This window comes from Thermothielavioides terrestris, chromosome 5 (genome assembly GCF_000226115.1).
Source record: "Thermothielavioides terrestris NRRL 8126 chromosome 5, complete sequence".
In the NCBI taxonomy this organism is placed as follows: Eukaryota; Fungi; Ascomycota; class Sordariomycetes; order Sordariales; family Chaetomiaceae; genus Thermothielavioides; species Thermothielavioides terrestris.
Window position 1 is genome coordinate 1,102,378 of NC_016461.1, and position 26,129 is coordinate 1,128,506.

General features: G+C 58.9%; 8 protein-coding genes across 8 annotated transcripts; 5 read left to right on the forward strand and 3 right to left on the reverse strand.

Annotated features, from left to right (window-relative positions):
- Positions 1-383: 383 nt before the first annotated feature.
- On the forward strand, positions 384-3,218 carry THITE_2120978 (uncharacterized protein). Its single transcript, XM_003656358.1, has one exon. The coding sequence runs from the start codon at positions 683-685 to the stop codon at positions 3,086-3,088; it is 2,406 nt and encodes an 801-aa protein (XP_003656406.1). The 5' UTR covers positions 384-682; the 3' UTR covers positions 3,089-3,218.
- An 837-nt stretch (positions 3,219-4,055) lies between these two features.
- Positions 4,056-5,906, forward strand: THITE_2120979 (uncharacterized protein). Its single transcript, XM_003656359.1, has 2 exons — positions 4,056-4,419; positions 4,481-5,906. The coding sequence occupies exons 1-2, from the start codon at positions 4,335-4,337 to the stop codon at positions 5,650-5,652; spliced, it is 1,257 nt and encodes a 418-aa protein (XP_003656407.1). The 5' UTR covers positions 4,056-4,334; the 3' UTR covers positions 5,653-5,906.
- A 629-nt stretch (positions 5,907-6,535) lies between these two features.
- Positions 6,536-8,684, forward strand: THITE_2131584 (uncharacterized protein; the record flags this gene model as incomplete). Its single annotated transcript, XM_003656360.1, has 4 exons — positions 6,536-6,786; positions 6,859-6,970; positions 7,114-7,538; positions 7,592-8,684. 4 exons carry the CDS (start codon positions 6,536-6,538, stop codon positions 8,682-8,684), a joined length of 1,881 nt encoding a protein of 626 aa, XP_003656408.1.
- A 1,582-nt stretch (positions 8,685-10,266) lies between these two features.
- On the reverse strand, positions 10,267-12,619 carry THITE_2120984 (uncharacterized protein). The gene is made up of 2 exons (XM_003656361.1): positions 11,004-12,619; positions 10,267-10,935 (listed from the first exon to the last, which is right to left on the reverse strand). Exons 1-2 carry the CDS (start codon positions 12,439-12,441, stop codon positions 10,433-10,435), a joined length of 1,941 nt encoding a protein of 646 aa, XP_003656409.1. The 5' UTR covers positions 12,442-12,619; the 3' UTR covers positions 10,267-10,432.
- Positions 12,620-15,404: 2,785 nt separating this feature from the next.
- THITE_2097043 (uncharacterized protein) lies at positions 15,405-16,748 on the reverse strand. Its single transcript, XM_003656362.1, has 3 exons — positions 16,546-16,748; positions 16,323-16,480; positions 15,405-16,260 (listed from the first exon to the last, which is right to left on the reverse strand). Exons 1-3 carry the CDS (start codon positions 16,733-16,735, stop codon positions 15,847-15,849), a joined length of 762 nt encoding a protein of 253 aa, XP_003656410.1. The 5' UTR covers positions 16,736-16,748; the 3' UTR covers positions 15,405-15,846.
- A 181-nt stretch (positions 16,749-16,929) lies between these two features.
- THITE_2120989 (uncharacterized protein) lies at positions 16,930-18,682 on the forward strand. The gene has a single exon (XM_003656363.1). The coding sequence runs from the start codon at positions 17,112-17,114 to the stop codon at positions 18,444-18,446; it is 1,335 nt and encodes a 444-aa protein (XP_003656411.1). The 5' UTR covers positions 16,930-17,111; the 3' UTR covers positions 18,447-18,682.
- A 329-nt stretch (positions 18,683-19,011) lies between these two features.
- On the reverse strand, positions 19,012-20,414 carry THITE_2120990 (uncharacterized protein). The gene has a single exon (XM_003656364.1). It carries the CDS (start codon positions 20,213-20,215, stop codon positions 19,226-19,228), a length of 990 nt encoding a protein of 329 aa, XP_003656412.1. The 5' UTR covers positions 20,216-20,414; the 3' UTR covers positions 19,012-19,225.
- Positions 20,415-21,705: 1,291 nt separating this feature from the next.
- Positions 21,706-26,128, forward strand: THITE_2120993 (uncharacterized protein). The gene is made up of 2 exons (XM_003656365.1): positions 21,706-22,411; positions 22,464-26,128. The coding sequence occupies exons 1-2, from the start codon at positions 21,981-21,983 to the stop codon at positions 25,567-25,569; spliced, it is 3,537 nt and encodes a 1,178-aa protein (XP_003656413.1). The 5' UTR covers positions 21,706-21,980; the 3' UTR covers positions 25,570-26,128.
- The last annotated feature ends 1 nt before the right edge of the window (position 26,129 follows it).

The window sequence follows — 26,129 nt, forward strand, 5'->3', positions numbered from 1 at the left end:
GTGGATTCTGTCTCCCAAGCACCACAGCAGATGAAAGACAGCCACTGTGGAGGTAGATAAGATATGGACGATCCGTCTCCCTGGGCCGCCTCTCTGGGCCATTGACCAATGAACGCATGAATTCGAACGGGCGTTCCTTGCGGACCAGCGATCAATCGTTACCCGATCTTACCAGCTCGTTACCGATACACATTTACGGTGGGCACCGCGCTCCGTGGTGTTAATGTTGGTTGCCTCGAGGCCTTTTGCGGGGTAGTTAACTTGGTGTGATTCCAGTACGGAGTATTAATCAACGTAACGCCGGGACATACACGAACTAAAGTTACCACTAGGGGGCTAACACCCCTGCAATAATTGAGCTTCCCCTGACACTGTCGCAGCAGCTCCCTCACGAACCGAGGCCGATCTCGACTTCAACATGAAATTGGCAGTCACCCCCACCCGCACATGAATTCATGAGCTTCTCAATATAAGACAAACCTCTGACGACCGAATACACGACTGTTATCTGCCGCTCGCAGCGCAACCACGGGCCGGGGCGCCCTGGTGATCTCGTGATCCCCGCGGCCATCGATCTCAACCTCGACCTCAACCTCGACCTCGACCTCGACCTCGACCTCGATCTCGGAACAGCGACCAAGCGAGAGAGAATCCGCAAGCTCGCGACAGGCCGACCGCCGCGATGGACCAAGCCGACATCCCCGCCCTCCTCTCGCGCCTCGCCTCCGACGAGGACGCCGTCCGCAAGATGGCCGTCTTCAAGCTGCAGAGCTCCATCAACGACCCGGCCTTCGCCGACGTCTTCATCTCTTCCGGCGGGCTCGTCATCCTGCGCCGCCTGATCATGACCACCGGCGGCAACACGCTCGCCTACTCGCTGCAGAGCCTGACGCGCCTCCTGGACGTCGACATGGGCTGGGATATCTTCGAGGGCCCCGCCGCCGGCGATCTGGTCGAGCGCATCGTCGAGCTGATCGTGACCAATCCGCTCGTGAATATACTGCGCGGCGCAATGTCGATTTTGGTGGCGCTTGTGGGCAGGCTGCAGTCGCCGAGTGGTGGCGCCGGCGGCCCGCCGGGCTCGCCTGGCTCGCCTTCTGCCGGGGGCAATGGCGTTGGTGGTAGTGGTGATGGTAGTGCTGCTGCTGCTGGGAATGCTGGGCCTTCGTCTCGGGCACCAACCGCGGTCCGCGCGCCCGGAACGTTTGGCTTCCGTGCGATCAAGCCGGCCGTCGCTGTCTACCCGCAGTTTTTCGAGCTGGTCATCCAGCAGTTGCAGAGCGCTGACCATGCGCTGTGCGCCAACGCGCTGATGCTGATTAACGCCCTGATTCGAGACGCCGTCACCACCGACGGGAGCGGTACAGCAGGCCTACAGGCCAAGGGTTCCGCGGTTGGTGCCGGCGAGGAGTGGAGCAAGTTCATCAAGCGCCTGCAAGATCTGGGCCTCATCCGCGCCGTATATAATCTCCTGCAGAGCTCGGCGCTGCAGGACCTCGCGCACCCTCTGCTGGAGTTCCAGTCCCTGACGAAAGTGCTGTTGAGGAAATGGAGGGAGGTGAGGGTCGATCTCGAGAGGCCTGAGCACAGACGCGCGCTAAAGGGGCTACACCTCGCTAGTGCACCGGACAGGAGACATGCGAATGGGGTACCTGGCACGGGGGCTACTGTTGCCAGCGAGGAGGCGGACGGCTTGAAGAAGGGCAGCAGGAGACATAACCCGGAGAAATGGCGGCGGCTGGGCTTTGAGACCGAGTCCCCTGCTCTCGAGTTCGAGACGGCTGGGTTCCTCGGTATGATGGACCTGACCGACTACGTGAGGAAGAACGAAGACGAATTCCAGAAATTGCTGCTCGAGCAGTCGACCAGGCCTCTGAGCGAGCGGTGTCCGGTCGCCAGGGCGAGCCTGGCTGTCACCATGATTCTTTATGATCATTTCGACGTCGATAAGTCAGACCTGGAGGACCCCAGGGGCTTCCTGGCCCTGAACGACGCCAAGACCCACGACAAGCTGTTCCGACCGCTGCTGCTGCAGTGGTCGCGGCTGCACACGGCTGGTCTTCACGCCTTCTTTCGCCTGTGGAAGTCGACGGGCGCTCAGCGCGACGACTTTGACAAGGTTGCGGAGCTAGTGCGTGTGCTCGTCGAGCACGTGGTGGGCCAGGCGGGCAGGACTAAGGATGTGCTCGAAGTCGAGGATGAACTGCAGGAGTACGACGCTGCACGGCTGCGCGAGCTGCAGATGGAGCTCTTGGAGCTCTCCTTCGAGGACCAGTGGGGCGCACACCTGTCGCAGGTCCGTGAGGAGCTCAAGCGTGAATCGCTGCAGTTCGTCAAGGAGCAGCGCATCCGCTGCCTGCTGCAGGGCAGCTGGTTCACCAAGCCAATGCCGCACCGCCGGCAGGAGAGCTACCCCAAGCGGCAGTTGTACCAGCCCTGGCGCTTCGCCAAGCTGTCCCACAATCGCCGCTACCTGCACTACGCCGACTTCCCCGACAAACTGCCCTATGAACCCGGGCTGGACGCCCTCCCCGAGAAGATCGACCTCGGCACCATCAGCTCAGTCGTCTCCAACGTGTCCACAGCCCCGGACGCGGACGCCGCCGCCGGCGACGGTGAAGCTGACCAGTCCCCCGACTCGAGCACGCCCACGCTGCGCCACAACGGCGCGGCGATCAGCAAACCGACAACGAAAATCACCATCTACTCCTTCAAAGACGACCTGACCAATCCAAGCACCACCCCCATCAGCCCCGACACGAACAAGACATCCACCACAGCAGCAGCAGCGGTAACACCAAACGGCACGAGCAGCAGCGCCGAACCCAAGGAGGAGCCAGTCCTGACTCTGTACCCTCTCAACCACAGCCTGGCGTCGGAGTGGCTCGACGGCTTGCTCATGCTGCTCAACCAGGCGCCCATAACGGCCGAGACGAACAAGCTCGTTACGCTGATCAGCGACTACGGGCTGAAGGTCCGTCTGCTCAATGTCCGGCTGGAGCAGATGTATGCCGGTCCGGGGGTGCAGGGCGCCGGCGTGGTGCCGAGCAGGGAAGGGTTAGACGAGGATTATTTTTATGCGATTTGACGGCAGCCTTGTCTCTGGCCGTTTTCTTTTTTTTATTTTTTTGTTGGCAACTAGCGGGCAAAGGGTAGCTTGCCCCTTTTCTTCGTCTCGTCCTGGGGACCTAGGTTACTTAGGCATGGAGCGTTTGTCGGTCGACGGATACCCAACCCCTGTACTATAAGTACTATTCCCGCCTTATACCCGCCTTATCCTATTTTCACAAAATCTGACGAGACGTATTGTGGCTTCATGCACAGGTGTCTAGACGAAGTTTTTTTTTGATGGAAGTGCTCAGCACAGGCGCTTACTGTGTAAGGCGGAATGCTCACTGCCTTTCACTCCAGCATCTGAAGTTTGATGCATTGCCCCGCATCCGAGCCCCCCTGCAGTGGCCATTTAAGGTGGGGCAATGCCCATCGTTGGCCGACCCCTTTAAAAACACATGCCAGATTTTTTAGAAACATATGCCAGCCAGGGGCGGTCCGTGCGCTCCCACCAAAATTTTGCAGCGAGCGCCACCACAACCCCTAGCATGCATGTCGGCACAAGAAAATGACCAAATGACGATGTTGCTAGTGCTATTAAAGAGGCTAGAAAACGCAGACTTGGCTAAAAAGCTCAAAATATAGTTGGACAAGCTTAAATACTGCCTACCTTGACCGCCTCCTATACGCCAAGCCCCCAAGTTGTCAAGTCACATAGTTTTATTTTATCGATAAGAAGCTCCTTAAGTCAACGCCTAATACAGCTTTATATCTATATTTACAACTGTCCTCTCCTTTAGTAAGCAACATGGCTACTGACTGTTCAGAACTCTCAACAGTTTCTCTTACGATTCTTGTTGTAGTATGCTAGCTAGGGGTTGTGGTGGCGCTCGCTGCAAAGTGTTGGTGGGAGCGCACGGGCCGTCCCTGGGTGGCATGTGTTTCTAAAAAATCTGGCATGTGTTTTTAAAGGGGTCGATCGTTGGCTGCTTGGCGGTTGCTATGAACTGTCAATTGGTCCCGTCGCTCTCCATCGGTGGTAAGCCGTTGTTGAGCAACATCGAGGAACTTCGGGCATGCCGCCCTGCATTGTTCATCAATTCTCATCGCCCACGCCGGCCGCAGCCCGGCCGGTACATCAGTTCTCATCAATCTTGCCCGCCCGAACTCAAGATCAATAGGTGCGGGTGTCCTTTGGGCAACGACGAGTCGCATCAGCTAGACTACTTGTCCCAGAAGCCGAGTTGCAGCCTTCAGATCCCTCCGGGAGATGTTTCAATCTAATGTCAGCATCAACGCCCGCATCATCTAAGCAACCTCATCGCCGCCAAACGACGAAAGGGACATTTGAGGGTCAATGGTGGTATTGTACGTAGCGTAACCCGTAGATGACCGAGGCTACCCTTCCGGCTAACCAGTTCCCTTACAGGTGATTGCAATCCGCCTCTCCAGGCGGCCTTCCTGCAGGTGAAGAAGCCGGGACGGAACAAAGGGAGATGGTTTTACACGTGTGCCAAGCCGCAGGATTCGCAATGCTCTTTTTTCCTGTTTGAGGATGAGGCAAATGCGATTAAAAAGAAGGCCCTCCAGGAGAAGTCGGGCTTCAACAGCGGTGCCTTTGGACCAAGAAGCCCCAAGCCTGCGGGCCGTGGTGCTGAAACCCCATTCTCCCAGGATGTGTCCATGACAGCTGAGGGGCCCATCTTCTCACAGAGTAGTAGCGTGTTTCCGACGCCGGCCCCTGGAGAGCGCCGCCTAGGCAGGCTGCCTCCGGTGCCAGACTCAGGTTGGAGTTCCGATGAGGACAGTGAGGGTACGGCGGCCGGCCGCCGCGAACACAGCTCTGGTCCGTGCCTGGGTGTGGCGTCACCGGCGTCAAAAAGAAAGAGACCCCTGGCAGAGGGCGAAGATGCTGAGCGGCCCGCCGCTGATAAAGGCGAGAGCGGCACCGCAGCGGGACCGTCCGACCTCGGCCCTAATAATGTCGATATGACGGTCGAAACAGCAAACCAGAGCGACCGTGTGCACCAGAGTCAGCAGCCCCAGCTGTCCCAGTCCCAGCAATCCCAACGATCCAAGTCTGCTAGCGACAGCCCGGCGACGCCAAGCGGGAGGAGTACACGTCTGGGATTTGGCGTGCCGCAGACGCCAACTTCGGGCAACAGCTCCAACGCCGCCTCGGCGTCGGAGCCGGGAACCAAGCGATTCAAGACAAACCAGGGGCTGCCCGCATCGACGCCTTCGTCAGCCCGGAAATGGGGAGGTGGAAGCGGAGGCCAGCCACAGGGGGCCAACGACTTCTCGGAAGACGACGCCGAAATCACGACTGCCGTGCTGGGTCTGCTCAAGGCAGAGTCGGTCTCGGCGCCGGTGCGGCGGGCGGTGCGCGAGACGCTGAATCTCCATGCCCTCCGGTGCCGCGGGGTGGAGCGCGGCCGCGACGTGCTCCGGGAGGGCCTGAAGAAGAAGGATCAGCTGATCGCCGAGTTGCAGGCGCGCGTCGCCAAGCTCGAAGGCGAGCGGCAGACGCGGCGGGAGTTGCTCAGGAGGGCGGCCAGCAATCTTGAGGAAGCGCTGAGCCAGGAGAGCAGAGATGACTGAGTCAAGTGTGCTTATGTGTCTCCCGGGCTTTGCGGTTGCAGACGGTTGGTATGAAGCAGGTTCGGATCCCGATGCACCCCTGATTTACGCCGTACAACGGCTACGGCGTATGTACAGTACATACCCTGGGCGAGTGGGATAGGTAAGCGGGCGAACATGTACACTCTAGTTAATCACAATGTCGAAGTGTTTAAATTTCCACCTGGAGTGCTAGTTAAATGTCCAGCGTTGAATTCGCTTTGCGTGCAACGAGAGCCTCGCATCTTCCACACAACATCACCGTGACGTACGCAAATCGTGTCTGTCAGGTAACGTCCCTGAATCACGGATATTTACCGATGAATCCACGCTCTGTACGAATAACGTTACGGATTAATGAACCCCAAACTACCGCGCTACACTACACTACATACAGGGGGCCATGTTGGAGGCATGTCGGATTTTGAGCGGGGCTTGGCTTGGGGTTGCTATGCATCCGTGGGGAAACTGTTGACTTTACTTCCCGATCGGGAATTCGGGTCGCGACTTTGGCTGCTGTGATTGGCCATATCTTAAGACGCGGGCAGGCGCGAAGTTGGCACACGACGTGGGTCCTTCCGCGCTCTGTGCCGTCTTGCACCTGCTTTGCTTTGCACAGAAGCCACCTGCCCAACTCCCACCTGACTGCGCAGCATCCCAGGTACCTTTTCACAAGCTACCTGCACTGCCGGGTTCGTTGCCTTTCACAGGCGCGAAACTTGTGACGGTCAGCTGCGGGTTCGGGGGCGGTAGTGGACGTTCAAGTGGTGAACCTAAATTAATCAATCTGCTAGGCGTCGCGTCCCGCCTTCCCCTTCGACGTTTTCGTGACGCTACTCAACCACAGGGAATCAACGCATCCGCCATGGACCCTCAAGCACCGTCCTCCCCGTCTTCACCGTCCTCCTCTTCACCTCCGCCTCCTCCAGCTCCTGCCTCGTCCGACCTCGGCGGCCAGGCCCACGGACACGCCGCGTCCCCAACGAGCAGCGACGCGCCCCAGGGCCCCAGCTCGCAGTCAATGCAATCCACACCACCGCCTGTACCCCAGCCCGCAGTGGAGGGCGCCCCCGCTGGCGGTGGCCGCCATCCCAGGGCCAAGAGGAAGCGGACCACGTAAGGTTTTCTCAGAACTGGCTCGGCGACCCGGTGCTGTTGGCCCCTCAGCCTGACGCGTCTTCCTCGCAGAGCTCGAGACAAGGATATCCTCGAGGAGGAATTTAGGAAGAACTCCAAACCCGACAAGGAGGCGCGCGCCGAGATCGTCAAGCGCGTCTCTCTGACGGAGAAGGAAGTGCAGGTCAGTCTGCAGCAAACTAAGGCTTGCCCGTCCTCTCCCCCCCCCCCCCCCCCCCCAAAACCCACCCCTCACGAACACGCACACGCGCGTCGCCGGTCGGCGCTCAGCGCTCGGACCGAGTCCTCGCTGATGCTGCATACCAGATCTGGTTCCAGAACCGGCGCCAAAACGCTCGTCGGAAAGCGCGTCCGTTGTCGCCCGAGGATCTCGCAGCTATCGCATACGGTCCTGTGAAACTCCTCCCGGGCAGCTCTGTGGAGCCCGCCAATTATGCGTCCGCGCCCGTCCCCTGCTTGCCGCCGCCAGAGCAGACCGGCGCCTTTGGGTCCCACTCCGACCCTGCCAGCTCTCTGTCCTCGAGCGAGGCCGAGAAAGCGGATGAGCGGCCGCAATGGGGCAGACCATGGGAACTGCCAGCGCCTGCTGGCCAGAGGGCAGGCGAGTCTCAGCAACCTATTTCTCGGTCGTTTGCTGGCGAAGTTGGTTATCTAGCCAACCGGCGGAATCGCACCAGCCCCTCTCCTGCCTCCTCAACGCCCTCTCACCTCGGCCGGGACGACTCCTTCAGGTCTGTCTTCCCTGTGATGCCCTGGCATGCGCTGCCCCTAACTGGACTTGTAGGTCCGAGCCCTTCCCGTCCTGCTCCCCACCCTCCGCTGCTTCTCCAGCGCTGCCTACTCCACCAAGCTCTCTCCGGCTGTCCACCTCCCTGGAGGGCAAGGCGGAGGTCGTTCCCTCAACCTTTTCTTCGCCGCCGCACCCTACCGGGGCCTCTCGACCGTCAGACGCGCTATACCGGCCAGAGCCTCTCCCTAGACTGGACCTCCAACCTAGTCGCGGTACTATTACTCTTCCGCCCATCTCGACGCTTACCGACTCCCTGCCACCGCCTCCCGCGACCAGCGAGCCGCTGCCTCCCCGCCTGACGAGGGGCCGGTCGCGCGACCCTCAGGCGTGGGAATACTGCTGCCTTTCCAAGAACCGCGAGGATACCCTGACAATGCAAGCCAAGCACGAGAGCAGTGGCTCGGCCGTCGCCGAAATCCATCTCATCCGATCGACGAGTCTGACAGCTGGCACCTCCGCGAGACAAAGCACCGATGTGAAGCGCAAGACTGCCGCTGCACATCACGGGCTGTCCCGTCGCGACGTGGCAAAGAAACCTCGACTGAGCAGATCGGCGAGCAGTCAGGCGAGGATTGAGACGACCCTCGGTCCCAGTTCAAGGCACAATATCATGAGGGAAACTCCCGCAGTATCCCGGTTGGACAAAACCAAGACAGATACGGAGGCGGCGTTGGCTGGTAACGATTCGGATAAGGAGAACTGGAGCCCAGACGAAAACGGCAACTCCCGCCCCTTCCGCCGCGTACCATCCGGGAGTGGCTCACTTAGCCGGCGATCGCTTCCCTCCGGGCCGACTACCGTAGCTAAGATCAACCGCCGCCGGTCGCTGCACGAAGGGCGCAGCTCGCCCTTCCTCTCCAGCCGTGCCCACACCGCCCCCACGAATGGCTTCCAACACCGGCGACGCGAACGAGCACAATCCCCGCTCCAGATATACGAGGACGCCGAGGACTGCAGCCCGGAATCGGACAAAGTCCCGGATGACGAGGTGGAGCGCTTCATGCGCGGCGACGTCAGTCCCAGTAAGAAGGGCGACGCCGACGCCGTCGCCAGTCTGCTCTCCCTTAGCCAGGGCAAGTGGCGGTGAATCCCGTCTCAATAGAAGACAACCGCCACCTGGGAGAGGCCTGGCTTGTCCTTATTTTTCCGCCGTCGACTCCCATCGACAACGGAGCCCACTCGAAGACCAAAACACTCACTCGGCCGCCAAAACACACAAAGCAAGGCCCCTACGCTTAATCATCATCTCCTTGTGCATCTCGCAGCCTTCGCGCTGTTTCTGCGCCCTCCAAGACGGAGGAAGGTCTTCATCATGGTTTCTGGGCGCTATTTGTTTGGGTTGATAAGCATCTATGCAAGGTATGGCCATCTTTGCAGGTCTTGTACTAAGTACGTCAATGCTCGGTTGACCACATCCTTGACACGGGAGGTAGCATGGTCACATTGGCCTGCATCGACCCCTGACGGAGAAGAAACACGATGTTCTTCTGTCGGAGGCTTGGCATGGATGGGGCCAGGGATTGCTTCCCCAGGTACATGATGGGATGTTGGAAGGCCACATTGCGTTGTTAGAATATATAGGTAGTCAAGGAATCAAGCCTGTTCTGGTTGTCTTTTCCTCGCGTCCTGTGTTGCTGTGCCTCTCGCGGCAGTTTTCAATCTTCCCGTGGGCCTCAAGGGGCATTAAGCAAATATTCTTTTCTTGGAGTCAGAACTTGATTTGTTGATTGATTTCCAGTGTTCCTGGGCATTGTCAATTCGGCAGGGTATGTGTCTTTGATTAAACAATCGGCGAACCACCGACGGAACAGAAGGATAGAGAAGTATGATATTGAGCTCAGCGGAAGTGGACGGGAGACTCCCTCTGTAGATGTGGAATAGACGCCTTGTTTTCAAGTGCGAGAATTTGCAAGTCAGGAGGGACGAAGCAGAGGCGAGCATCAGAAAGGATCATTCGAGCGGTCGTGTGCCTACACTTGGTGAGTAAGATATGTACGCACAGTACACGCAACTTACATGCCAAATATCCAAATACCCAGTCAGCCAGCCATTCTGTGTTTTGGTTCGTCTCACGCCCAAGCTGTGTTCTTTAATCTTGAGATACCTATCCATTGGGAATGGATACAACTTGTAATACCAGCGGGAGACGGACATTTAGGTATGTTTGGCATCAACCCGGCCAAGTGCTTTGTAGCTGGGACCAAACTTACACCAGACTGAGGAGGGTGTTGGGTTGCCCAAGTTCTGGTCCGAAAGATGGCAACCACCTCAACAGAATGCTTGGGTCCGGTATTGGGCAGCTATACATGGTTAGTATGCCGAGGAACTGTGTATCCCCTACCTATCAGTGACTCTGGATTGGCCCTCGGACCAGGGAGAGCTCCTTGATGACCGCTTTCGTGGCTGCGGGGTAGAAAGCAAACATTGCCCCCTGAGAGGAGAGGGCGGCGCTTAAAGCTCACGACAGAACTCGCGTGAGTCTTCCTCCATCGACGGGATGACATCAAAAACCGGTCAGAGCAGGATAAAGGCAACGCATGCAAGACTGTTCCGTTGTTGGACCTCAGCCAGGTAATGGACACGCGCAGGGTAGGTACTAAGTCAATCCCGTCCACCTCATACCCGTTCAACCATTGAAACGATAGCCAAAACGCCCACGACGCCGTTAACCATTGTAGTCCCGGTCCCGGTTTCCCTTGCGCGACGGCAATCGCCAGTCCATGCCACGCGACGCCTAAGCCCGACGGCGCCTACTCTACCGATGCTTCGCGAGAACGCAATGCATACTAAATGGACAGAAAGAAAAACAAAAGGACCTCCGCGGGGTGAGGGAATCTACAACCCCAACATGCTCATCTGCCTCCTCAGCGGACTGGCAGCAATGCTGCTCTCCTCACTGGTATAGTACGCCGAATCCGTGTCAATGTCCCAGCTCTCGTCGTCTTCGCTGCCCGACGCCGAGCCGCCGCCACCACCACTCCCGTTGGCCGCGCCGGCGTCAAAGGCCTTTTGCGTCGCCGCGCGCACGTTCCACCTCAACGTGCGCGACACGCTGTCGAACCACTCGGTATCGGTACGCACGACGGTGGGGAACGGGTACTGCGAGGCCGTGATGGTGACGTGATCGCCCTGTCTGAGCTCGATGCGCCCTTTGCCGTCGAAGGCGCAATAGGCCGTGGCGCGGCTGTTGCGCGGGACGGATACCCGCAGGAGCATGGTATCGGAGAGGACCATGGGACGGAAGGACAAGGTGTGGGGGCAGATTGGCGTGAGCAGGATGGCGGGGATGTCCGGGTGGACGAGCGAGCCGCCTGCGGAGAGTGAGTAGGCGGTAGACCCTGCGAGAAACCGGTCAATACGTGGGGGGCGCGCGGGAATCGGACACCAGGACGAAAAAAAGACCTACCAGTCGGCGTCGAGAATATGCAGCCGTCCGCCTGCACGACGGTCAAGAGCTCATTATCACCGTACAGCTCCAGGTTGGACACATAGGGCGACGGCCCGCGATCGATGACCAGCTCGTTCAGAACCTCGAACTGCTCGCCCTCCTCCATTTCGTTGCCCATGGGCCCGTCGCGGTACACGGTGCAGGTGAAGCGCATGCGGAGATTCACCCGCATGCCCTCGTCGCCCATGACGCGGTTCAGGTGGTCCTTGTACTTCTCGAACTCGAAGCTCGTCAGGAAGCCAAGACTCCCAAGGCTGAAGGACAGGACGGGCGGCACGATACGCTGAAACAGCCATGAGGTGAACAGGACGGTGCCGTCGCCGCCGAGGGTGAGCACCAGGTCGAACTTCTCCGGCTGGCTCCAGCACAGATCAGGCGTCCAGTACCTCAGCATCTCGGCGAACCGTGGGTTCTCATCCGTGATCCCGCGAGCGTTGAAGCGTTTCGAGTGGCGCAACTTCGCATCGACATAGACATTGACCCCCAAGTCAGATCCATACCGCGGCGTCTGCAGCAGCCACAGGGCCAGCTCCCGCGTGAGCAGAACCAGCTGATTGTCACGGGCCTTGGTCACGATCATAACGTTCTTGACAGCGCGCTTGATCGGACGCCGTTGGAGCTGTTTGGACACCTCGCGGACGCCGGTGGCTGTCTGCACCAAGCGCGAGTGCGACATCCACTCGTCATTCTTGATTTCCTCGAGAACTTTTTCAATGTCGACGGCGTCATCGAAGCGATTGTGGTAGAAGCAGGGCGATTGCAGCGAGGGGAAGGCGGCAGTCGGCGTCGCGGTCGCATTGGAGCGAGAGTTTTGTGCCTGGGCGAGGCCGTTGAGGGCGTCGCAGAGCTGCTGGGATGACGAGGACGCGGGCCGGGTGTCGCCGCCCTGCGGGGCGCCGTGAGCGGAGAGCATGCCGGTGAGCGATAGTGCTTGGGGCCTGTTGCTGCGTGCGACCGACGCCAGTGCTTTCATAATCGTCTGTCGCGGGACAGACTCAAGCGAGAGCGCGTTCTTGCGGTGACCACGGGCAGCCGCAGAATCAGCGGGAAGCGGCTGGGTGCTGGGCTGGAGGGAGTCGGAGTCCGGCGGTGCAGGCCGGCCTACTGCAGGCAGAGACGGTTGAGGGTGCGCAGCGGGTTCATCATTCCTGTTTGAGGGGACGGCCGAGGTGGGAGTGACAGGTGCAGCAGCGACGACGACGTCGGGCGATGCAGGACACTTAACGCCGTTGTCCAGGGGCGACAGCACGAGAGGTAGCGCGGCTTGGGAATCCTGGGGACGCTCGGGGCCGACGGGTGAGGATTTATTAACTCCATCCGAGACGCACCGCTCCTGCCGCAGTAGGAGCGGGTGGTCAGCGGGGTGACCGAGGGCTGGGTGAATTGAACCGGGCATGGTTGAATCAGCAGTGTGGGGGGTGCCAAGTTATTTCCGGTCCCCTGCACTTCTTAGCAATCCTGTCACGCCGCTGTCCTGGGGGTTCAGGGTTCTTCCACGGAAGTACGCGGAGGTACGGAATAGTGTAATCCGTACTCTCCGGCTCTCCCACTGATAACGCCGGTGTGCCCTGCCTGCCAAGGTGCAGTCGCACTCAAGCTAGCCGCTCTCTTCAGCAAGCGAAAATTCTGGTGAGGTCAGGTTGCAGTTGCAGCCCAGATCTCGCGGAGACCCGAGCGACCGACGGCTTGCAGTGCGCTTTCCGCCCCGCGTAACCCTTGAGACGCACCAAGGGGACGGAGAGAAATGCGGAAATGCACGAGCCGACCCGCTGCACTGCTTGTTCTGCCGACGTCACCGTCACCGTGTGTAGGTGGTATGCCAGCAAATTCGATCCCGGAGGCCGAGATGCTGCCTGCCAGTTGGGATTTGGCCGGGACTTGTCTCACCACAGTACGATAACCCGGTCGCCCAAGCGGCCAAGTCCACGCACGACTGTCGGAAGCTGAGCGTCAGCGGGCCTGACCCAAGTGTGGCCGGTTCGGAAGACAACAAAGCGAGCAGTATGAGGAGTCTTGCAAATGCGCGCGCAAAATGCGCCTGTGCCGCCAACGTCACTGCCAGCCTCAGCCAGCCCGCGCGGGAGCCTTCTCGGCCACACCGGAGCGTTCAAGTGGCGATGGGAGGAAGGTTGGGGTGGTAAAAAACGCCGTGAACGACGCTTACCTCGCAGTCCGCAGATTTCCCCGGATTCGGCAAACCGACCACTTTACGCCAACGGCCACGGCTGCCCCCGACACCCAGCTAGAATTGAAGCGAGAACGTGCTGAATCCGGGCCTCGATGCCGTGCGAGAGCGGAACCGGGCTTTTGTCGTAGCACGGGCTTCGGTGGCGGTTGCCTACCTTACACTAGTCAGTGGACCCAATTCCGGAACAGACCCCGCTGTGGACTGTTCTCCGGCCGGCTAACCAGTTGCTGTAGTTGCTGTGGCGTGCGAGTTGGCCGTGTAAGTGAACCGATTGGCGCTGCCCCCGTGTGCGTCTGTGATGCGAGATGCAGGATGGATCGCTTATGAGGCCGCGTGATATGAGTGGTGATTTGGTTGCTCGAGCGTGCTCGATTGGGGGATAACCTTAGCTCAAGTATCCCGGTGCCGAGGGAGGACAGAGGTGCCGAATACAGAATGCCGATGTGACCCTTCAAAGAACTTCGAAGCGAATGCACGGCTCGTCCGAGGTGATTCGGCCAGCGATTGGACGGGGAGATGAAGAGAGGACGGCCGATGCAGTCCAAGCTCAGCCCAAAGTGAACAAGCAACCGCGTCCACCACCGAGTACAGAGAAAGTTAAGAGAGTGACATATAGTTATACCGACAGTAAGGTGATACCAAAAGACAGGAACTGAACTCTAGGCCAGGGGAAAGAAGAAACGAAAGAGCTACCAGAGCTCTGCTTCCACAGATGTCCTCCCGGGGACTGGTGAAGTTGGTCGGCTTGATCTTCAAAGAGGGTTGGAAGCTGGGAAGCGCCATGGCATACGAAGTACATCCTGGAGGTTTAATAGCCAACTGCCCGACGACCATGACCCTCCCGTGAAGTCAGGGGAGAATGGATGCTGGGGTGCGCTGGAGCTCCATTGCATTGCAAGGGTATCTGCCACCAAGCTCGCCAGGGTTGCCATCCACGACTCCGTGTGACGGCACCGACTGCATCCTTGGGATGTGAATTGTACATAGGTACATACACAAGTACATGGCTGGGAATTTCGCGCCCGAGGCTCCTGAGGGAGTACAGCGTCAACCTGGAGATCCTCACGAGCCGTGTAGTGTAGCTCAACCAATGCCCGGCGAGGCATGGATCGCTCTCCGTCCTTGGTCGCCGCCAACGTCCCGAGGTGCCGGCTCAGTGTCCCAGCTAACTGTGCAAGGCAGTGTATGCATAAACTGGGCGCTGGAATCCCAGTCTCCGCCGGGGCTCGACGCGCCTGCTGAATCCTCGGCACCTGAGCGATGCAACCTCGGGAGCTTGTCCCCTCAGTTTCCTCGTCACCCCTCAGCGTAGTGCAAGAAGGGACATCAACATCCATGTTGTCTGTCCTCTCACTGGAGGCAGCGGGAAGGAGCTTGTCTTGGCGTTTGGGTTTGCGAGTCTCACCATGCCTCCCCGAGGCTGGGGTCTGGAGGCGAGCAAAGCATTCGTCGTACACTATGTACTCCGTACCCACTTGCATACTGCGTAGCATCCTGGCCCGTGGGGCGCATCCCCGAGCAGCACGAGCGGGAAGCCCTGCAAATCTGCCGCCGGTTCTCAGCTCCACCAGGGGGTTTATCTGTGTTGTTCACCCTGCAACGGCACGCTGGAGCTTCGCTTGAGTAGCCGCATAAGGATCCAGCCTCTCGACGCTTGCCCTGTCGATGCAGAAAATGTTTGGAAACTTCCGGCGGCGAATTGGAGAGCGGCGTGGCCGTCCTAGCAGCATTCATTGACTCCGCAGAGATGTTGGGAATCCTGGCGCAAATCAAGCAGGGGCTCCAGCCACTCTTCACCTCAATCACAGCTTCTGATGAGTCTCGGGTGCCTCGAGGCACGCAGTCGAGAAGTCGAGGAGCAGGTCTGGCTGAGACGGGCGCGGTCTCGACGGTAACTTATCCACCTCCCCACCTGCAGGGCTGCCGACACCTCTGGAACCCCCGTACCCCCACATCCCTCTCTGGCTGGCGGCCGTCAACAAGCGCCGAAGCTGGCAGGTATCCAGCCTCTCAAACTGCCCGAGAAACTGCGGCGTTACAGTTTTCGTGTGCGGCGCACACGTATCGGAGCAAAGCTGAGATGAAACATGGCTTCGGCCCGCTGACGGGGGCAATCCCAAACGCGACCTCGCAGGACGGCCCGCTACCGTTTGAAGATGGTAGCACCTTGCTTCCATCACAAGCTTAACGAGTCTTGAGGTAAGAAAGATGCCAAAAGTCATGGGCAAGCCCATGAATAAGGGTGCTTTTTCGATTGTCTTGTTCTTCGGTGACAGCTCCATGCTCTCCAATGCCGCGACGCCACAGGCGATTGCCGGGAGCTGATTTGTCGTCATGTAGTGTAACCGCGTAGCACTTCAGGGGGCAACGCGACACACCCATGCTTTCCAGGTTTCCTCATCTGGCTAGCTCGTTTTGTGCACCTCGATGGACAAGGTTGTTTTTGACTGTCACCACAGCTGCGGCATGAGCGGCACTTCGAACCTTTTGCGCCTTTGGGTATCCGTAGCTCCATCCTTGTGTTCTGACCGCCTAGCTCGTGCATCTGGCGGACGTCCTGGTCTGGTCCGACCCTCGGAATCGAGACAAACCAGCGGCAAATCCCGCGATGCGTTACTTCCAATGGAGATCCGCAGCCACTTTGGATTCCATTGTTGATTGAAGGAAGTGCCGCATATCCGGCCCACCGACATCATCTTCGTCGAGCACCATCGCCATGCCCTCCTTTGGCCGTGCGGAGCGGCAGCAGATCCTCTTGGCGGTTTCGTAGACATCGTCCCAATCCCTTACAGTGAAGTCACCCTCGCTCTCAGCAAGAAGCAGCTCATCGTGAGACGTGAACGCCAGCACATGTACCGAATGGGCCGTTTCGATGTCCCTCGGGGAAGGATCTATAATGGTCTTCTTGTGGTCGCCTTGCTGCGCTACCGCGATGGCGGTGGCGGTAGCCGTTGCCCTCATCGGGACGGCCGCCGAAAGAAGGGCCAGGACGGCGGTCTGAAGAAGCGCCGGCATAATGGAAAAATTCTGACCAGCGGATTAGGCCAAGAGCTCTGCTGGTCTAGTAAGGAAAAGGTCAGCGCACTCACTAGGCTCGCCTGCACAAGTTTGGTGTCGACATAGTCGTTCTCCGGAGAGTTCTCAACTTGGAGCACGATCTGGATGAGAGAGCGGGGGAAGTCCTTGACCAGAATGAGCTGCGAGAGAGAAGACTGCAGAATCGACTCTAGATGCCGTTCCCGGGTCCCTGTAGAGAGAGGTCAGTAGTGAGAAAGCGATGTTCTTGCAAGCGGCGCTGCGCAGGTTGCCCACCTCCCACCCCTGCCGCCGGGCGAACGATCACATCGACGTGTGCCTCGTATGCATGCTCGTCCCGCCGCTGAGCTTCAATAGGTCCGTTTACCGAGCCCGTTACCGTGTATCCGGCGTGCGAGTATTTGGCAGACCCGTCCGCTCGAGGGAGAATCCCGAGCGCGGCCTCCGGTGCTGTCGTTGCTGTCATTCTTCTGGGAAAAGTCAAGGTTTTTGTGTTTGCAGTTGCGGTTTGGAGTCGCTTGAGTGTAGCCTCAACTCTGGTACCTGACCTGACCCACCTACCAAGGTAGGTAAGGTAAACTTACCGTACGGCAGCTGGTCGCTTCGATGTTCAACTGCAGGCGGAGAGCCCCGCATTTTCACCTTTGTTAACGTTAACGCGGTCAGTGAGCGCTGCAGCTGCAGGCAAACAGCCTAGCCGCCACTTACAGGGATGTTGGTGCAGTACACCATCTGGAGCTCCGCCTTCCTCTTTCAACCTCGAACTTGCAAGCCTCGTGTTGCAGCTCGCGCTATATCGAACAGACATCCGGACGATCTGACTCTATCAACGCATCTCGAACATGACATCAGCGTCAACCACAGTGCCTGATGAAGCCGCGCAAAGCTCCACCGCGGCTAAGCCGTCACCCGCGCCAGGCCGGGGAATACCCAACCTGAAGGACCGGATTCCCAAACTGGAGCCCCGGCGTAGGAAGCCCGAGCCGTCAAACCCGATGCCAGTGCCGGAGACTCCGGCGGCACCTCCTCGGCCGGACCCTGCAACCCTCAAATTTACCGTGCCCAGCCGCAGGATCCTCTCCCCCAAGGACCACCAGCTCTTCCTGTCTTCGCCGACTTACAAGCTCATCCTGTCCTTCGTCTTCGGCCTCTCGGAATCAGTCCTCGACAAGCCCATCTCCTCCGTCAAGGACGCTGACCTCTCCCCCACTGTCAAGGCCATCCTCTCCATCCTGAATGAGACCGAAACCCTCTGCCAAGACACACCCCCGGACGACCAAGGCGGCTCTCGCTTCGGTAACAAAGCCTTCCGCGTCTTCGTCGACAAAGTGAAGCAGCGCTCTCCAACCTGGCACACCACCTTGCTGAACCTCCCGAACCCATCCGCCGTTGCCGAACTTGGTGCCTACCTGACCCAGTCCTTCGGCAACCGCACCCGCATCGACTACGGCTCGGGCCACGAGCTCAACTTCATCATGTGGCTCCTCTGTCTGTACCAGCTGTCGCTGCTCTCGCGCGCCGACTTCCCCGCCCTCGTCCTGCGCGTCTTCGCCCGCTACCTGGCCGTCATGCGCCGCGTGCAGACCACCTACTATCTGGAGCCGGCCGGGTCGCACGGCGTGTGGGGGCTGGACGACTACCAGTTCCTGCCCTTCCTGTTCGGCGCCAGCCAGCTGGTCCACCACCCGTTCATCACGCCGCGCGCGATCCACCAGGAGCTGACGGTGGAGGAGTTCGGCGGCGAGTTCCTGTATCTGGGCCAGGTCGCCTTCGTGAACAGCACCAAGACGGTGAAGGGGTTGCGGTGGCATAGTCCAATGCTGGACGATATTAGCAGTGCCAAGAACTGGGCAAAGATCGAGGGTGGGATGAGGCGTATGTTTGTGTCGGAGGTTCTTGGGAAGCTCCCGGTGATGCAGCACTTCTTGTTTGGCTCCTTGATCCCCGCCGCAGAAGGAATGAGCGAGCCACGGGAGGCGGGGGTCAAGGACGAGGAGGAGGAGGAGGACGGCGGCGAGGTTGAAGTGTTTGATGACAAGAACGGGGTAAGGCATGTCCATCAGCAGAGCGGGTGGGGGGATTGTTGCGGGATTAAGGTGCCGAGTAGCATTGGTGCGGCCGAGGAGATGAAGAAGAGGGGAGTCGGAGAGCAGTTGAGGAGGATACCGTTTGACTAAGGGGGGTGGGGGGCGGAGAGAAGTGGCTGGAGGGCCTTTGGGTGTGCCCAAACTCCTTGATGTGCACATGTAGCTTTATGGTTTTCCGTCGAGGCGAAGGGCTAAACGGCGATTCTTCATGACAATACAAAGACTATGAATTCACCCAACTAACTCCTTCTGGCTATTGTCGAGTTCGCAGGCCGTACCAGCTCCAAGGGCAGACTCGCGTTCGGTCAAGAGCCCATCAACGGGACGGAGAAATGGCCAGGTGTGTTGACACTTCCCAAGCTCCGACAAAGGTTTCGTCCCGAAGAGGGAGGTTATTAGTGGGTAGGTAGGTTTGTATTTGATGAAGCGAGGGCATCGACATCTGGGTGTTCCCGCGGTCACGGAGCCTGAACACCACCCACTGCCGCTGGTTTATTGGCCTGAGTAAGACGTAGTTACATTGACGCACAACTACCTAAATACCGACAATGCAATGCAAACCCATGTTGACCCCCCAGCCCAAGACTCCAGATTACGATACAGTCCCGGCATCCGCCCACGGCGCCTTGATGAATGCCGATGGAAAGGGGTATCTAAGCGACAAAATCCACGGAACGCCTGCCAATGATGACTCTTGTCATAATGCCCGGATGAAGAAGGCGGAAAAAGGGACGAAAAAAAGGGAGAAGAAAAAGCCAACATGTCTGCGAATGGACAACAGCCGCCCCGAGGATGCATCTCCCGAAATATGCCCGTCCGCCCTCTTGTCGAACTTTACCCTTGGTGGTATGTATGTCCGGAGCTGGATATCAGTCCTCCCATATCGTCTCCAAGTCTAGATCCTGTCGCCGCTCTGCACCGCACACGCTCCACCGCTTCCGCTTATCCCTGGAGCTGAAGCCGCTCAGTGTCCGGCCCCTGGTCGGCACATCCAGACTGCTCCTCCCCTTTACGTCGGCGCCCTCGGCAGCGTCCACCGCAGCTTTCAGCTGGGCTATCCTCTCGGCCTCGAGAGCGGCCTCTTCGGCGTCCGGTGAATCCGGGATAGTCTCGAGACTCGAAATACTGGGGCTCCTGGACCTGGCTGAGGTGGGTGTAGAAGGTACTGACGATGACGGGTATGCTGCAGAGTAGCCGTAGCTGCCCGAGAAGGAATCGTATTGTCGGTACGATGGCGAAATAGCAAGCGAAGAAGAAGAGGGCGTGGCCGGGGCCGCGACGGGGACTGAGCCGGTGCTGGCGTGGGCGACCTGGCAGAGCGGAGACGACGGTCGCCGCACCTTTTGCAATGTGGCAGCTGGCGCCATGCTCAAGCTGAGGTTTGGCGAGCTGCTCCTCTCTGTTGATCTCCTCTCAGGGTCGAGGACAGAGACTCGGGTCGGCGAGGAAGGGAAGACCTCATCGACCGGCTTCCGCGGAATGCGGATCCGGCCCGGGGATCCGGAGGGGCTCTGCGGGCGTAACTGAGGGGAGTAAAGCAGGTGGCCAGTGGTCATCGTGCTCGGCATGGATTGAGTGCGGGCCATGGGGGGCGCTAAGCTCGCTGCCGACCGCGACCTGGCGTGGTTACTAGACAACGGCGAGGATGCGCGGGGTCGGTAAGGGAGAGCGGCGGGCGGCATCCACGAGGTCGAGATGGGAGACGGCAGCGGCGGCTCGGTCGATCGGCGGATGGTGGGAGGCTTCCTTAAAACGTCGGATTCGGCAGTCCCGAGAGCCGCAGTTCCGGGCGGTCTCAAACTGGGAAGTGGCGACGGTCGAAACTCCTCCATCCGCTCTGTTTCGGGAACTGGCTCCATGTTGGCCGAGCGACGTGCTGCACTCGGGAAACCGGGCCTGTTACTCGGAAGTGCGCATGCGGACGAGATCAAAAGTGGCGGGTGTTGCTTCGGGAGGGCGAATGGTTTGAGGCGGGCCAATGCTAAATAAACAAGTCCGCTTCACGCAGATTCCGTTTGCAGTCGTCGGTGAAAGTGGTTGCCCGGCGTGGCCAGAACCGCGTGCGGGTTTGGGTTGGAGAACCAACGTGTCGAATTGGCAGGGTCACAAACACTCGTTATGTTGGTGCCGCGACCATGACCAATCTGGGTAGAAGGTGAAAAAGGCCGCTGCGGGAGCAGCTTGAGGACGGTGAGTCGAGGCCACGCAGCGGTTTGACAAAGGAAGGGAGGACAGGACGTCCCGACAGTTGACTGGCTCACAAGGCTCTGGTTCCGGGAAGGAAAGGATCGAGGCGGGGTCCCTGTTTCCAGTTAAAGGCGCCAATAACAGGTGCCGAGCAGTGGGCGAGCCTGCACGGCGGGAGAGATTGTGGGGAGCAGGGGCGCTGATTGGAGCGCAACTTTGCAGGGAACCTGGAATCGGATCCTGTCAACCAGCAGGCCGTTCTTATTTTCGACCAAATTCACGAGTACGAAGCGAACAGTCGACCGGTTCTCGACGGACGATAGTCATCAACTTGTGTGGCACTCAGTTCAACAAATACGGCCAGAGACACAAATGGTTCATACGGCCCGAGACACAAAGGGTCTGGCCGAGTTCTTTAATACCTCGAGTTGCCGTCCGCAGGAGGCAAGTAGCTGGTCCAGCCTTTCGGATCGCGACGGTCCGTCTCCTCATCTCCGTCATGGCCTGCGCCACCGAGCCGAAAGGCCCGCGGAAGCAGGAGCAAAGATACATGGGGTCACGCAACTCTTTGTTTTCGTCGAATTCGGCTCGCAATGAGTCCGCTGAGTACTCCAGCCGATCTGTTGATGACCTCACGACTCGGCCCCTGTTTCACTGGGTTCGTGCTCGGCCGTTCAAAACCGGCCGAGAGGACGCGATCACCAATTGCCGAGTTCAAGATAAACTCGCCCCAGAGGTCTGAGCATCGTCCCTCACCGAGAAGCCTAGATGGACTGGCACTCCGCTAGGGTGTCAGATGCCTCGGAAGCCTTACGGTTTTTTTTTACTCATTACTGCGTAGTTGCCTTAGGTAAGGTACCTGACCTACCGTAGGTAGTACCTTAGTTACCGTACAATTGGAAAGTCGTGGCGTTCTGAGCACAAGGACAAGACATGGCAAAATCTTTGACGATCACGATCAGCCTTCGATGCTATCTGGTTACCATCCAAGCTTGTAAGTAGTGTTCTCTGTCTAGCCCTTGAACAGCAAAGGTACGCTCGATATGAGGTCCGGTTCCGAGTAGTCCACGATCGTGAGTGGCAAAGTCCCTGAAGAGAAACTCAGGCCCAGTGTTGAGTGTGGACTATTTGTACAGTGTTACTCATACGCCGGGCTTGGCCTATGCTTCGTCAACCACCATGAGGAAGTGCCATCAAGCTTTCTGCAGCTGTTGCCTGCCAGTTTCTGATCAGTTTCGTGGTTTCCGTGTCAAACCATCTTCTCCTTTCTTTCCATTTTTCAACGCATTTTCTTTTTCCCTTTTGCACTTTCTCTGAAGTCGCTGTATTTCAAAAGCGCACCTCATAAAAACGAACACTGACGGGCCATCTCCTCACACTGTCGGTCTCGGCTCAGGACTGAATATTTCGTGCGGCGGCTCGACACTCAGCCCAACCATGTCCGATGCGACGAGGACAGCCTCGCCAGATACCGCTCCTCACCGAGGAAGACGGGGTCGCAGAGGGGGGTTCAGAAGAGGTCGTCACACTGGACCAGGTCAACCAGATGGGTCTGCCGAGGGGAGCCAGCAAGCACCCCCGCACCCGATCCAGAACCGTCCTGAACCAATTGTCGCCACTGCGAGCGGAACTGATGCTGCGACGTCTGCGCTGGATGACTTGCCCAGAAGGGGCCGAGACGGCAGGGGGACGCAACGCCGCGGTGGGCGTGGGAGAGGTGCGGCCACTCAACGCTCCATTGTTGTATCGCATCGGGGCGGGCGAGCACCGCCTCCCAACAGGGGGGAAGGAGGCAGCAGCGTGCTCGGAGCTGGGCTACGTGCGACTGCTCCAGCGTTTATTCCGGGCCGGCCGATAGCCGCTTCCAGGTTCGTCTGCTTCCCCCGCATCCACGAGTGGTGCAACTCACAGGAATCGCAGCTCTGAGCAACAAGCGTTGGCTCCAGCTCAGCCGCGGCAAGTAGCTGCCGCGAGGGAGTTACCCAAATCCACAGCAGCAGACCTACCCACCCGCATCCACGAGGATATCGACAACCGGCAGTACGAGTGTGTCATCTGCACAAACGAAGTGCTGCGGAACTCCAAGGTGTGGTCTTGCTCCATTTGCTGGACCGTGACCCATCTTCATTGCGTGAAGAAATGGCACGCGAACGCCCCCAACCAGCCCGAGGGTTGGCGGTGTCCAGGCTGCAATTCCACCCTGACTGAGCAGCCTGGGCCCTACTCTTGCTGGTGTGGCAAGGAGACCGACCCTAAGCCGGTTGCTGGGCTCCCTCCCCATAGCTGCGGCCAGACCTGCTCGAAATCCAGGGCGACGTGCCCGCACCCATGCACTCTGATGTGCCACGCAGGGCCTTGCCCGCCGTGCACGTTGATGGGTCCGAGCCAGACCTGCTTCTGCGGCAAGAGTACCTCGACTAAACGATGCAGCGAGACAGACTACGGGAATGGATGGAGTTGTCTGGAGCCTTGCGGCGACTTACTGGCCTGCGGCGAACACAACTGCACGAAGCCGTGTCACCCAGGACTCTGCGACGCCTGCGAGATACCGTTAGAGTCCACCTGTTATTGTGGGAAGGAGCAGCAAGAGATACCCTGCAATCGGCGTGGCGACGTTTTGGCCTCGTTCAACCACGGCCAATTGCCCGTCAACCAAGAGTTCTCCTTGGGCAAGTGGTTCCTGGGCTCGTTTCAGTGTGGCAACGTCTGCGGCCGCACATTCGACTGCGGAGCCCACGTCTGCGAGAAAGCCTGTCATCCACAGACTGAAGCGGCAGCCCACTGCCCTTTCTCACCCGATGTTGTCACCCACTGTCCATGCGGTAAAACACCGCTCAATTCGATCCCCGCCGAGCCAAGGCGGTCTTGCCGGGATCCCATTGCGCATTGCGACAAGCCATGCAATAAGGTTCTGGCTTGTGGTCATGCGTGCCTCAGCAAATGCCACACTGGTTCTTGCCCGCCTTGCACCCAGCACATCGAGATAACTTGCCGGTGCGGGAGGACAACGGCGAGCTCCGCGTGCCACCAAGGGCACGTTGAGCACCCGCTCTGCTTCCGTGTTTGCAGAGCTCAGCTTAACTGCGGGCGGCATGAGTGCGGAGAACGCTGCTGCTCTGGCGACAAAAAGGCGGCTGAGAGGCGGAGACAGAAGCGGACCGCCAACGAAGATTATGAGCCGGAGCACATCTGCCTGCAGGTGTGCGGTCGCCAGCTCAAGTGCGGGAAGCACAAATGCCAGCAGCTATGCCACAAGGGGCCCTGCATGTCATGCCCCGAGGCTATTTTCGAGGAGATAAGCTGCTCCTGTGGGCGGACCGTCCTCCAGCCACCGCAGCCGTGCGGGACGAGACCGCCGGAGTGCCGATTTCCTTGTACGAGATCTCGTCCCTGTGGCCATCCGACTGTTCACCACCAGTGCCACCCTGACGATACACCATGCCCGAAGTGCCCATTTTTGGTGGAGAAGGCATGCATTTGCGGCAAGAAGATGTTGAAGAACCAGCCCTGTTGGTTCGAGGAGGCGCGCTGTGGTCTGCCGTGCGGGAAAAAGCTTAGATGCGGCGCTCATGAATGCAGAAAGCCGTGTCACAAGCCTGGCGAGTGCGAAGACGGCGACGCTTCAGGCTCTCATTGCTCCCAGCCTTGTGGAAAGGTCCGCAAGTCTTGCGAGCATACATGCGCAGACCAGTGCCACGCGCCGTATCCCTGCAAGGAGGACAAGCCGTGCCAGTCAAAGACCTTCATAACCTGCCCCTGCCAGCGCCGCAAGCAGGAAGTTCGATGCCAGGCTACGAAAGCCAACCCGTGGCCTACCGGAGAATCGACTCTAAAGTGCGACGATGAGTGTCTTCGGCTCCAGCGGAACCAGAAGCTTGCTGAGGCTTTGAATATTGACACCGAGACGCACACGGACGACCATATTCCATATTCCGACACTACCCTCAAACTGTTCCGCGAAAACATGACTTGGGCCCAGGCACAGGAGCGCGAGTTCCGCGTCTTCGCTGCCGCACCAGAGGAAAAGCGCCTCCGGTTCAAACCCATGCCATCGCACCAGCGGGCATTCTTGCACGCCCTGGCTGAGGACTTTGGTCTCGACTCGGAAAGCCAGGATCCGGAACCGCATCGCCACGTGTGCATTTTCAAGACTCCCCGGTTTGTATCCGCCCCGCAGAAGACGCTGGCTCAGTGTCTCCGGATAGCCAAGACAGCTTCCAACTTGGGGACCGGTGCTTCCCTCCTCACCACTAGGCCCCCTGCGGCCGCTTCTCGGCAGGAATCGCAGGCATGGAATGCATTGCTGCTCAACAGCCCGCGCTTCGGCCTGACCATTGACGAACTTGAAGCTGCGCTCGCCGGCGATCTAGCAACGGCCTCACGAACCGGTCCCGCCCTGGTTTTCACGACGAACTTCCTGCCGTCCGACCAAGTACTCATCACAGCCACACCCAGCCTTGCCGCCTCGGCCGTTGCTGCCTCTCCCGCTCCCAGGCCACGAGCAGTCGAATCGGCGCTGGAGAGCTTGAAGCCTGCCGTCGCAAAGACTGTCTCGCGCCTTCGGCTTGCTGGCGCAGTCTCGCTGTGCCATGTCGATGCCTCGCGGAATATCACCCGGAGTGAAGGCGATGCGCATGCCGACGCCGGTGGATGGAGCGCCGTTGCGAGTCGTGGGTCGTGGCGAAAAGCGGCGAAACAGGCGCCGGGTGCGCAGCCACCGAGCCAGCTGCGTGCTCCGAGCGCGTTTGTTGCGTTGCGGAAGTCAGAGGTGAAGAGAAGTGTTGCTGCGCCGCAGCAAGAAGAGGATGTGGAAGAGGATTGGTTTACGGCAGCTGAGAAAGAAGAGAAGGAGGAGGGTGTGGGAGATGGTGGGAATGAGAATGGGGGTAACCAGAACGGAGGGGTGGCAAATGAAGCGCTCGACGGTGTTGACGTTGATGAGGGAGCAGGCACTGGGGGGATTAAGCAGAACTCGGAGCAGGCTGGCGCGGAGCACGCTTCACATGCGGTCAGCGTTGATGTCTAAACCCATCACCTATAAAATGGGTTTCTCATGTTCAAGTAGTGGTCATTGTCTCGCCACGAACGAGACTGAGCATGGATAGCCCCCGGCACCACCAACTCCATCCAACTTTGGCTCGAGCTGCTTCTGCAGAGCGTGAGGCGCTGCCCGAATCTAGCATGCTAACAACCGACCACATTGCAACCGACTGGATATCCTCCATGGGATGTACTGGCCTCCCACTCATTTTCTTTTGACAGTCATCGAGCCCGCTCCTTCTTCCCCAGCGAGTCTTCCTTCCAGGAGTCCTTCAAAGAAACCGGACCCATCACCAGCTCCCCAGTCAGTGACGGTTCATTCACTGTTGCAGAGCTAGGTCCCATCACCGCCCTGATCAATGTGCAGCGAGTCCCCTGGATGCCCCTGACGACGGATCGAGGGCAGAGCCAACCGGCACCTTCGTCGTTTGAAGTCACCCGGAGGTCTTAACTTAAATCTCCCCTTCCCTTCATTCTTCACTTTGCCTTCTCCTTTTGCCCCCCTTTCATCTTTTTTTTTTCTTTTTTTCTTCTTTTTTTTTTTTA

What these genes read in the sequence shown, in the direction of transcription:
- THITE_2120978 (XM_003656358.1), top strand. Translation starts at nt 683, where the DNA reads ATGGACCAAGCCGACATCCCCGCCCTCCTCTCGCGCCTCGCCTCCGAC.
- THITE_2120979 (XM_003656359.1), top strand. Translation starts at nt 4,335, where the DNA reads ATGTCAGCATCAACGCCCGCATCATCTAAGCAACCTCATCGCCGCCAA. An exon ending in TGAGGGTCAATGGTGGTATT is followed by an intron (nt 4,420 to 4,480) that starts GTACGTAGCGTA and finishes GTTCCCTTACAG; the next exon opens with GTGATTGCAATCCGCCTCTC.
- THITE_2120984 (XM_003656361.1), bottom strand. Translation starts at nt 12,441, where the DNA reads ATGCCCGGTTCAATTCACCCAGCCCTCGGTCACCCCGCTGACCACCCG. An exon ending in CATATTCTCGACGCCGACTG is followed by an intron (nt 10,936 to 11,003) that starts GTAGGTCTTTTT and finishes GGTTTCTCGCAG; the next exon opens with GGTCTACCGCCTACTCACTC.
- THITE_2097043 (XM_003656362.1), bottom strand. Translation starts at nt 16,735, where the DNA reads ATGACAGCAACGACAGCACCGGAGGCCGCGCTCGGGATTCTCCCTCGA. An exon ending in CCCGGCGGCAGGGGTGGGAG is followed by an intron (nt 16,481 to 16,545) that starts GTGGGCAACCTG and finishes CTCTCTCTACAG; the next exon opens with GGACCCGGGAACGGCATCTA. An exon ending in AACTTGTGCAGGCGAGCCTA is followed by an intron (nt 16,261 to 16,322) that starts GTGAGTGCGCTG and finishes TCCGCTGGTCAG; the next exon opens with AATTTTTCCATTATGCCGGC.
- THITE_2120989 (XM_003656363.1), top strand. Translation starts at nt 17,112, where the DNA reads ATGACATCAGCGTCAACCACAGTGCCTGATGAAGCCGCGCAAAGCTCC.
- THITE_2120990 (XM_003656364.1), bottom strand. Translation starts at nt 20,215, where the DNA reads ATGGAGCCAGTTCCCGAAACAGAGCGGATGGAGGAGTTTCGACCGTCG.
- THITE_2120993 (XM_003656365.1), top strand. Translation starts at nt 21,981, where the DNA reads ATGTCCGATGCGACGAGGACAGCCTCGCCAGATACCGCTCCTCACCGA. An exon ending in CGGCCGATAGCCGCTTCCAG is followed by an intron (nt 22,412 to 22,463) that starts GTTCGTCTGCTT and finishes CAGGAATCGCAG; the next exon opens with CTCTGAGCAACAAGCGTTGG.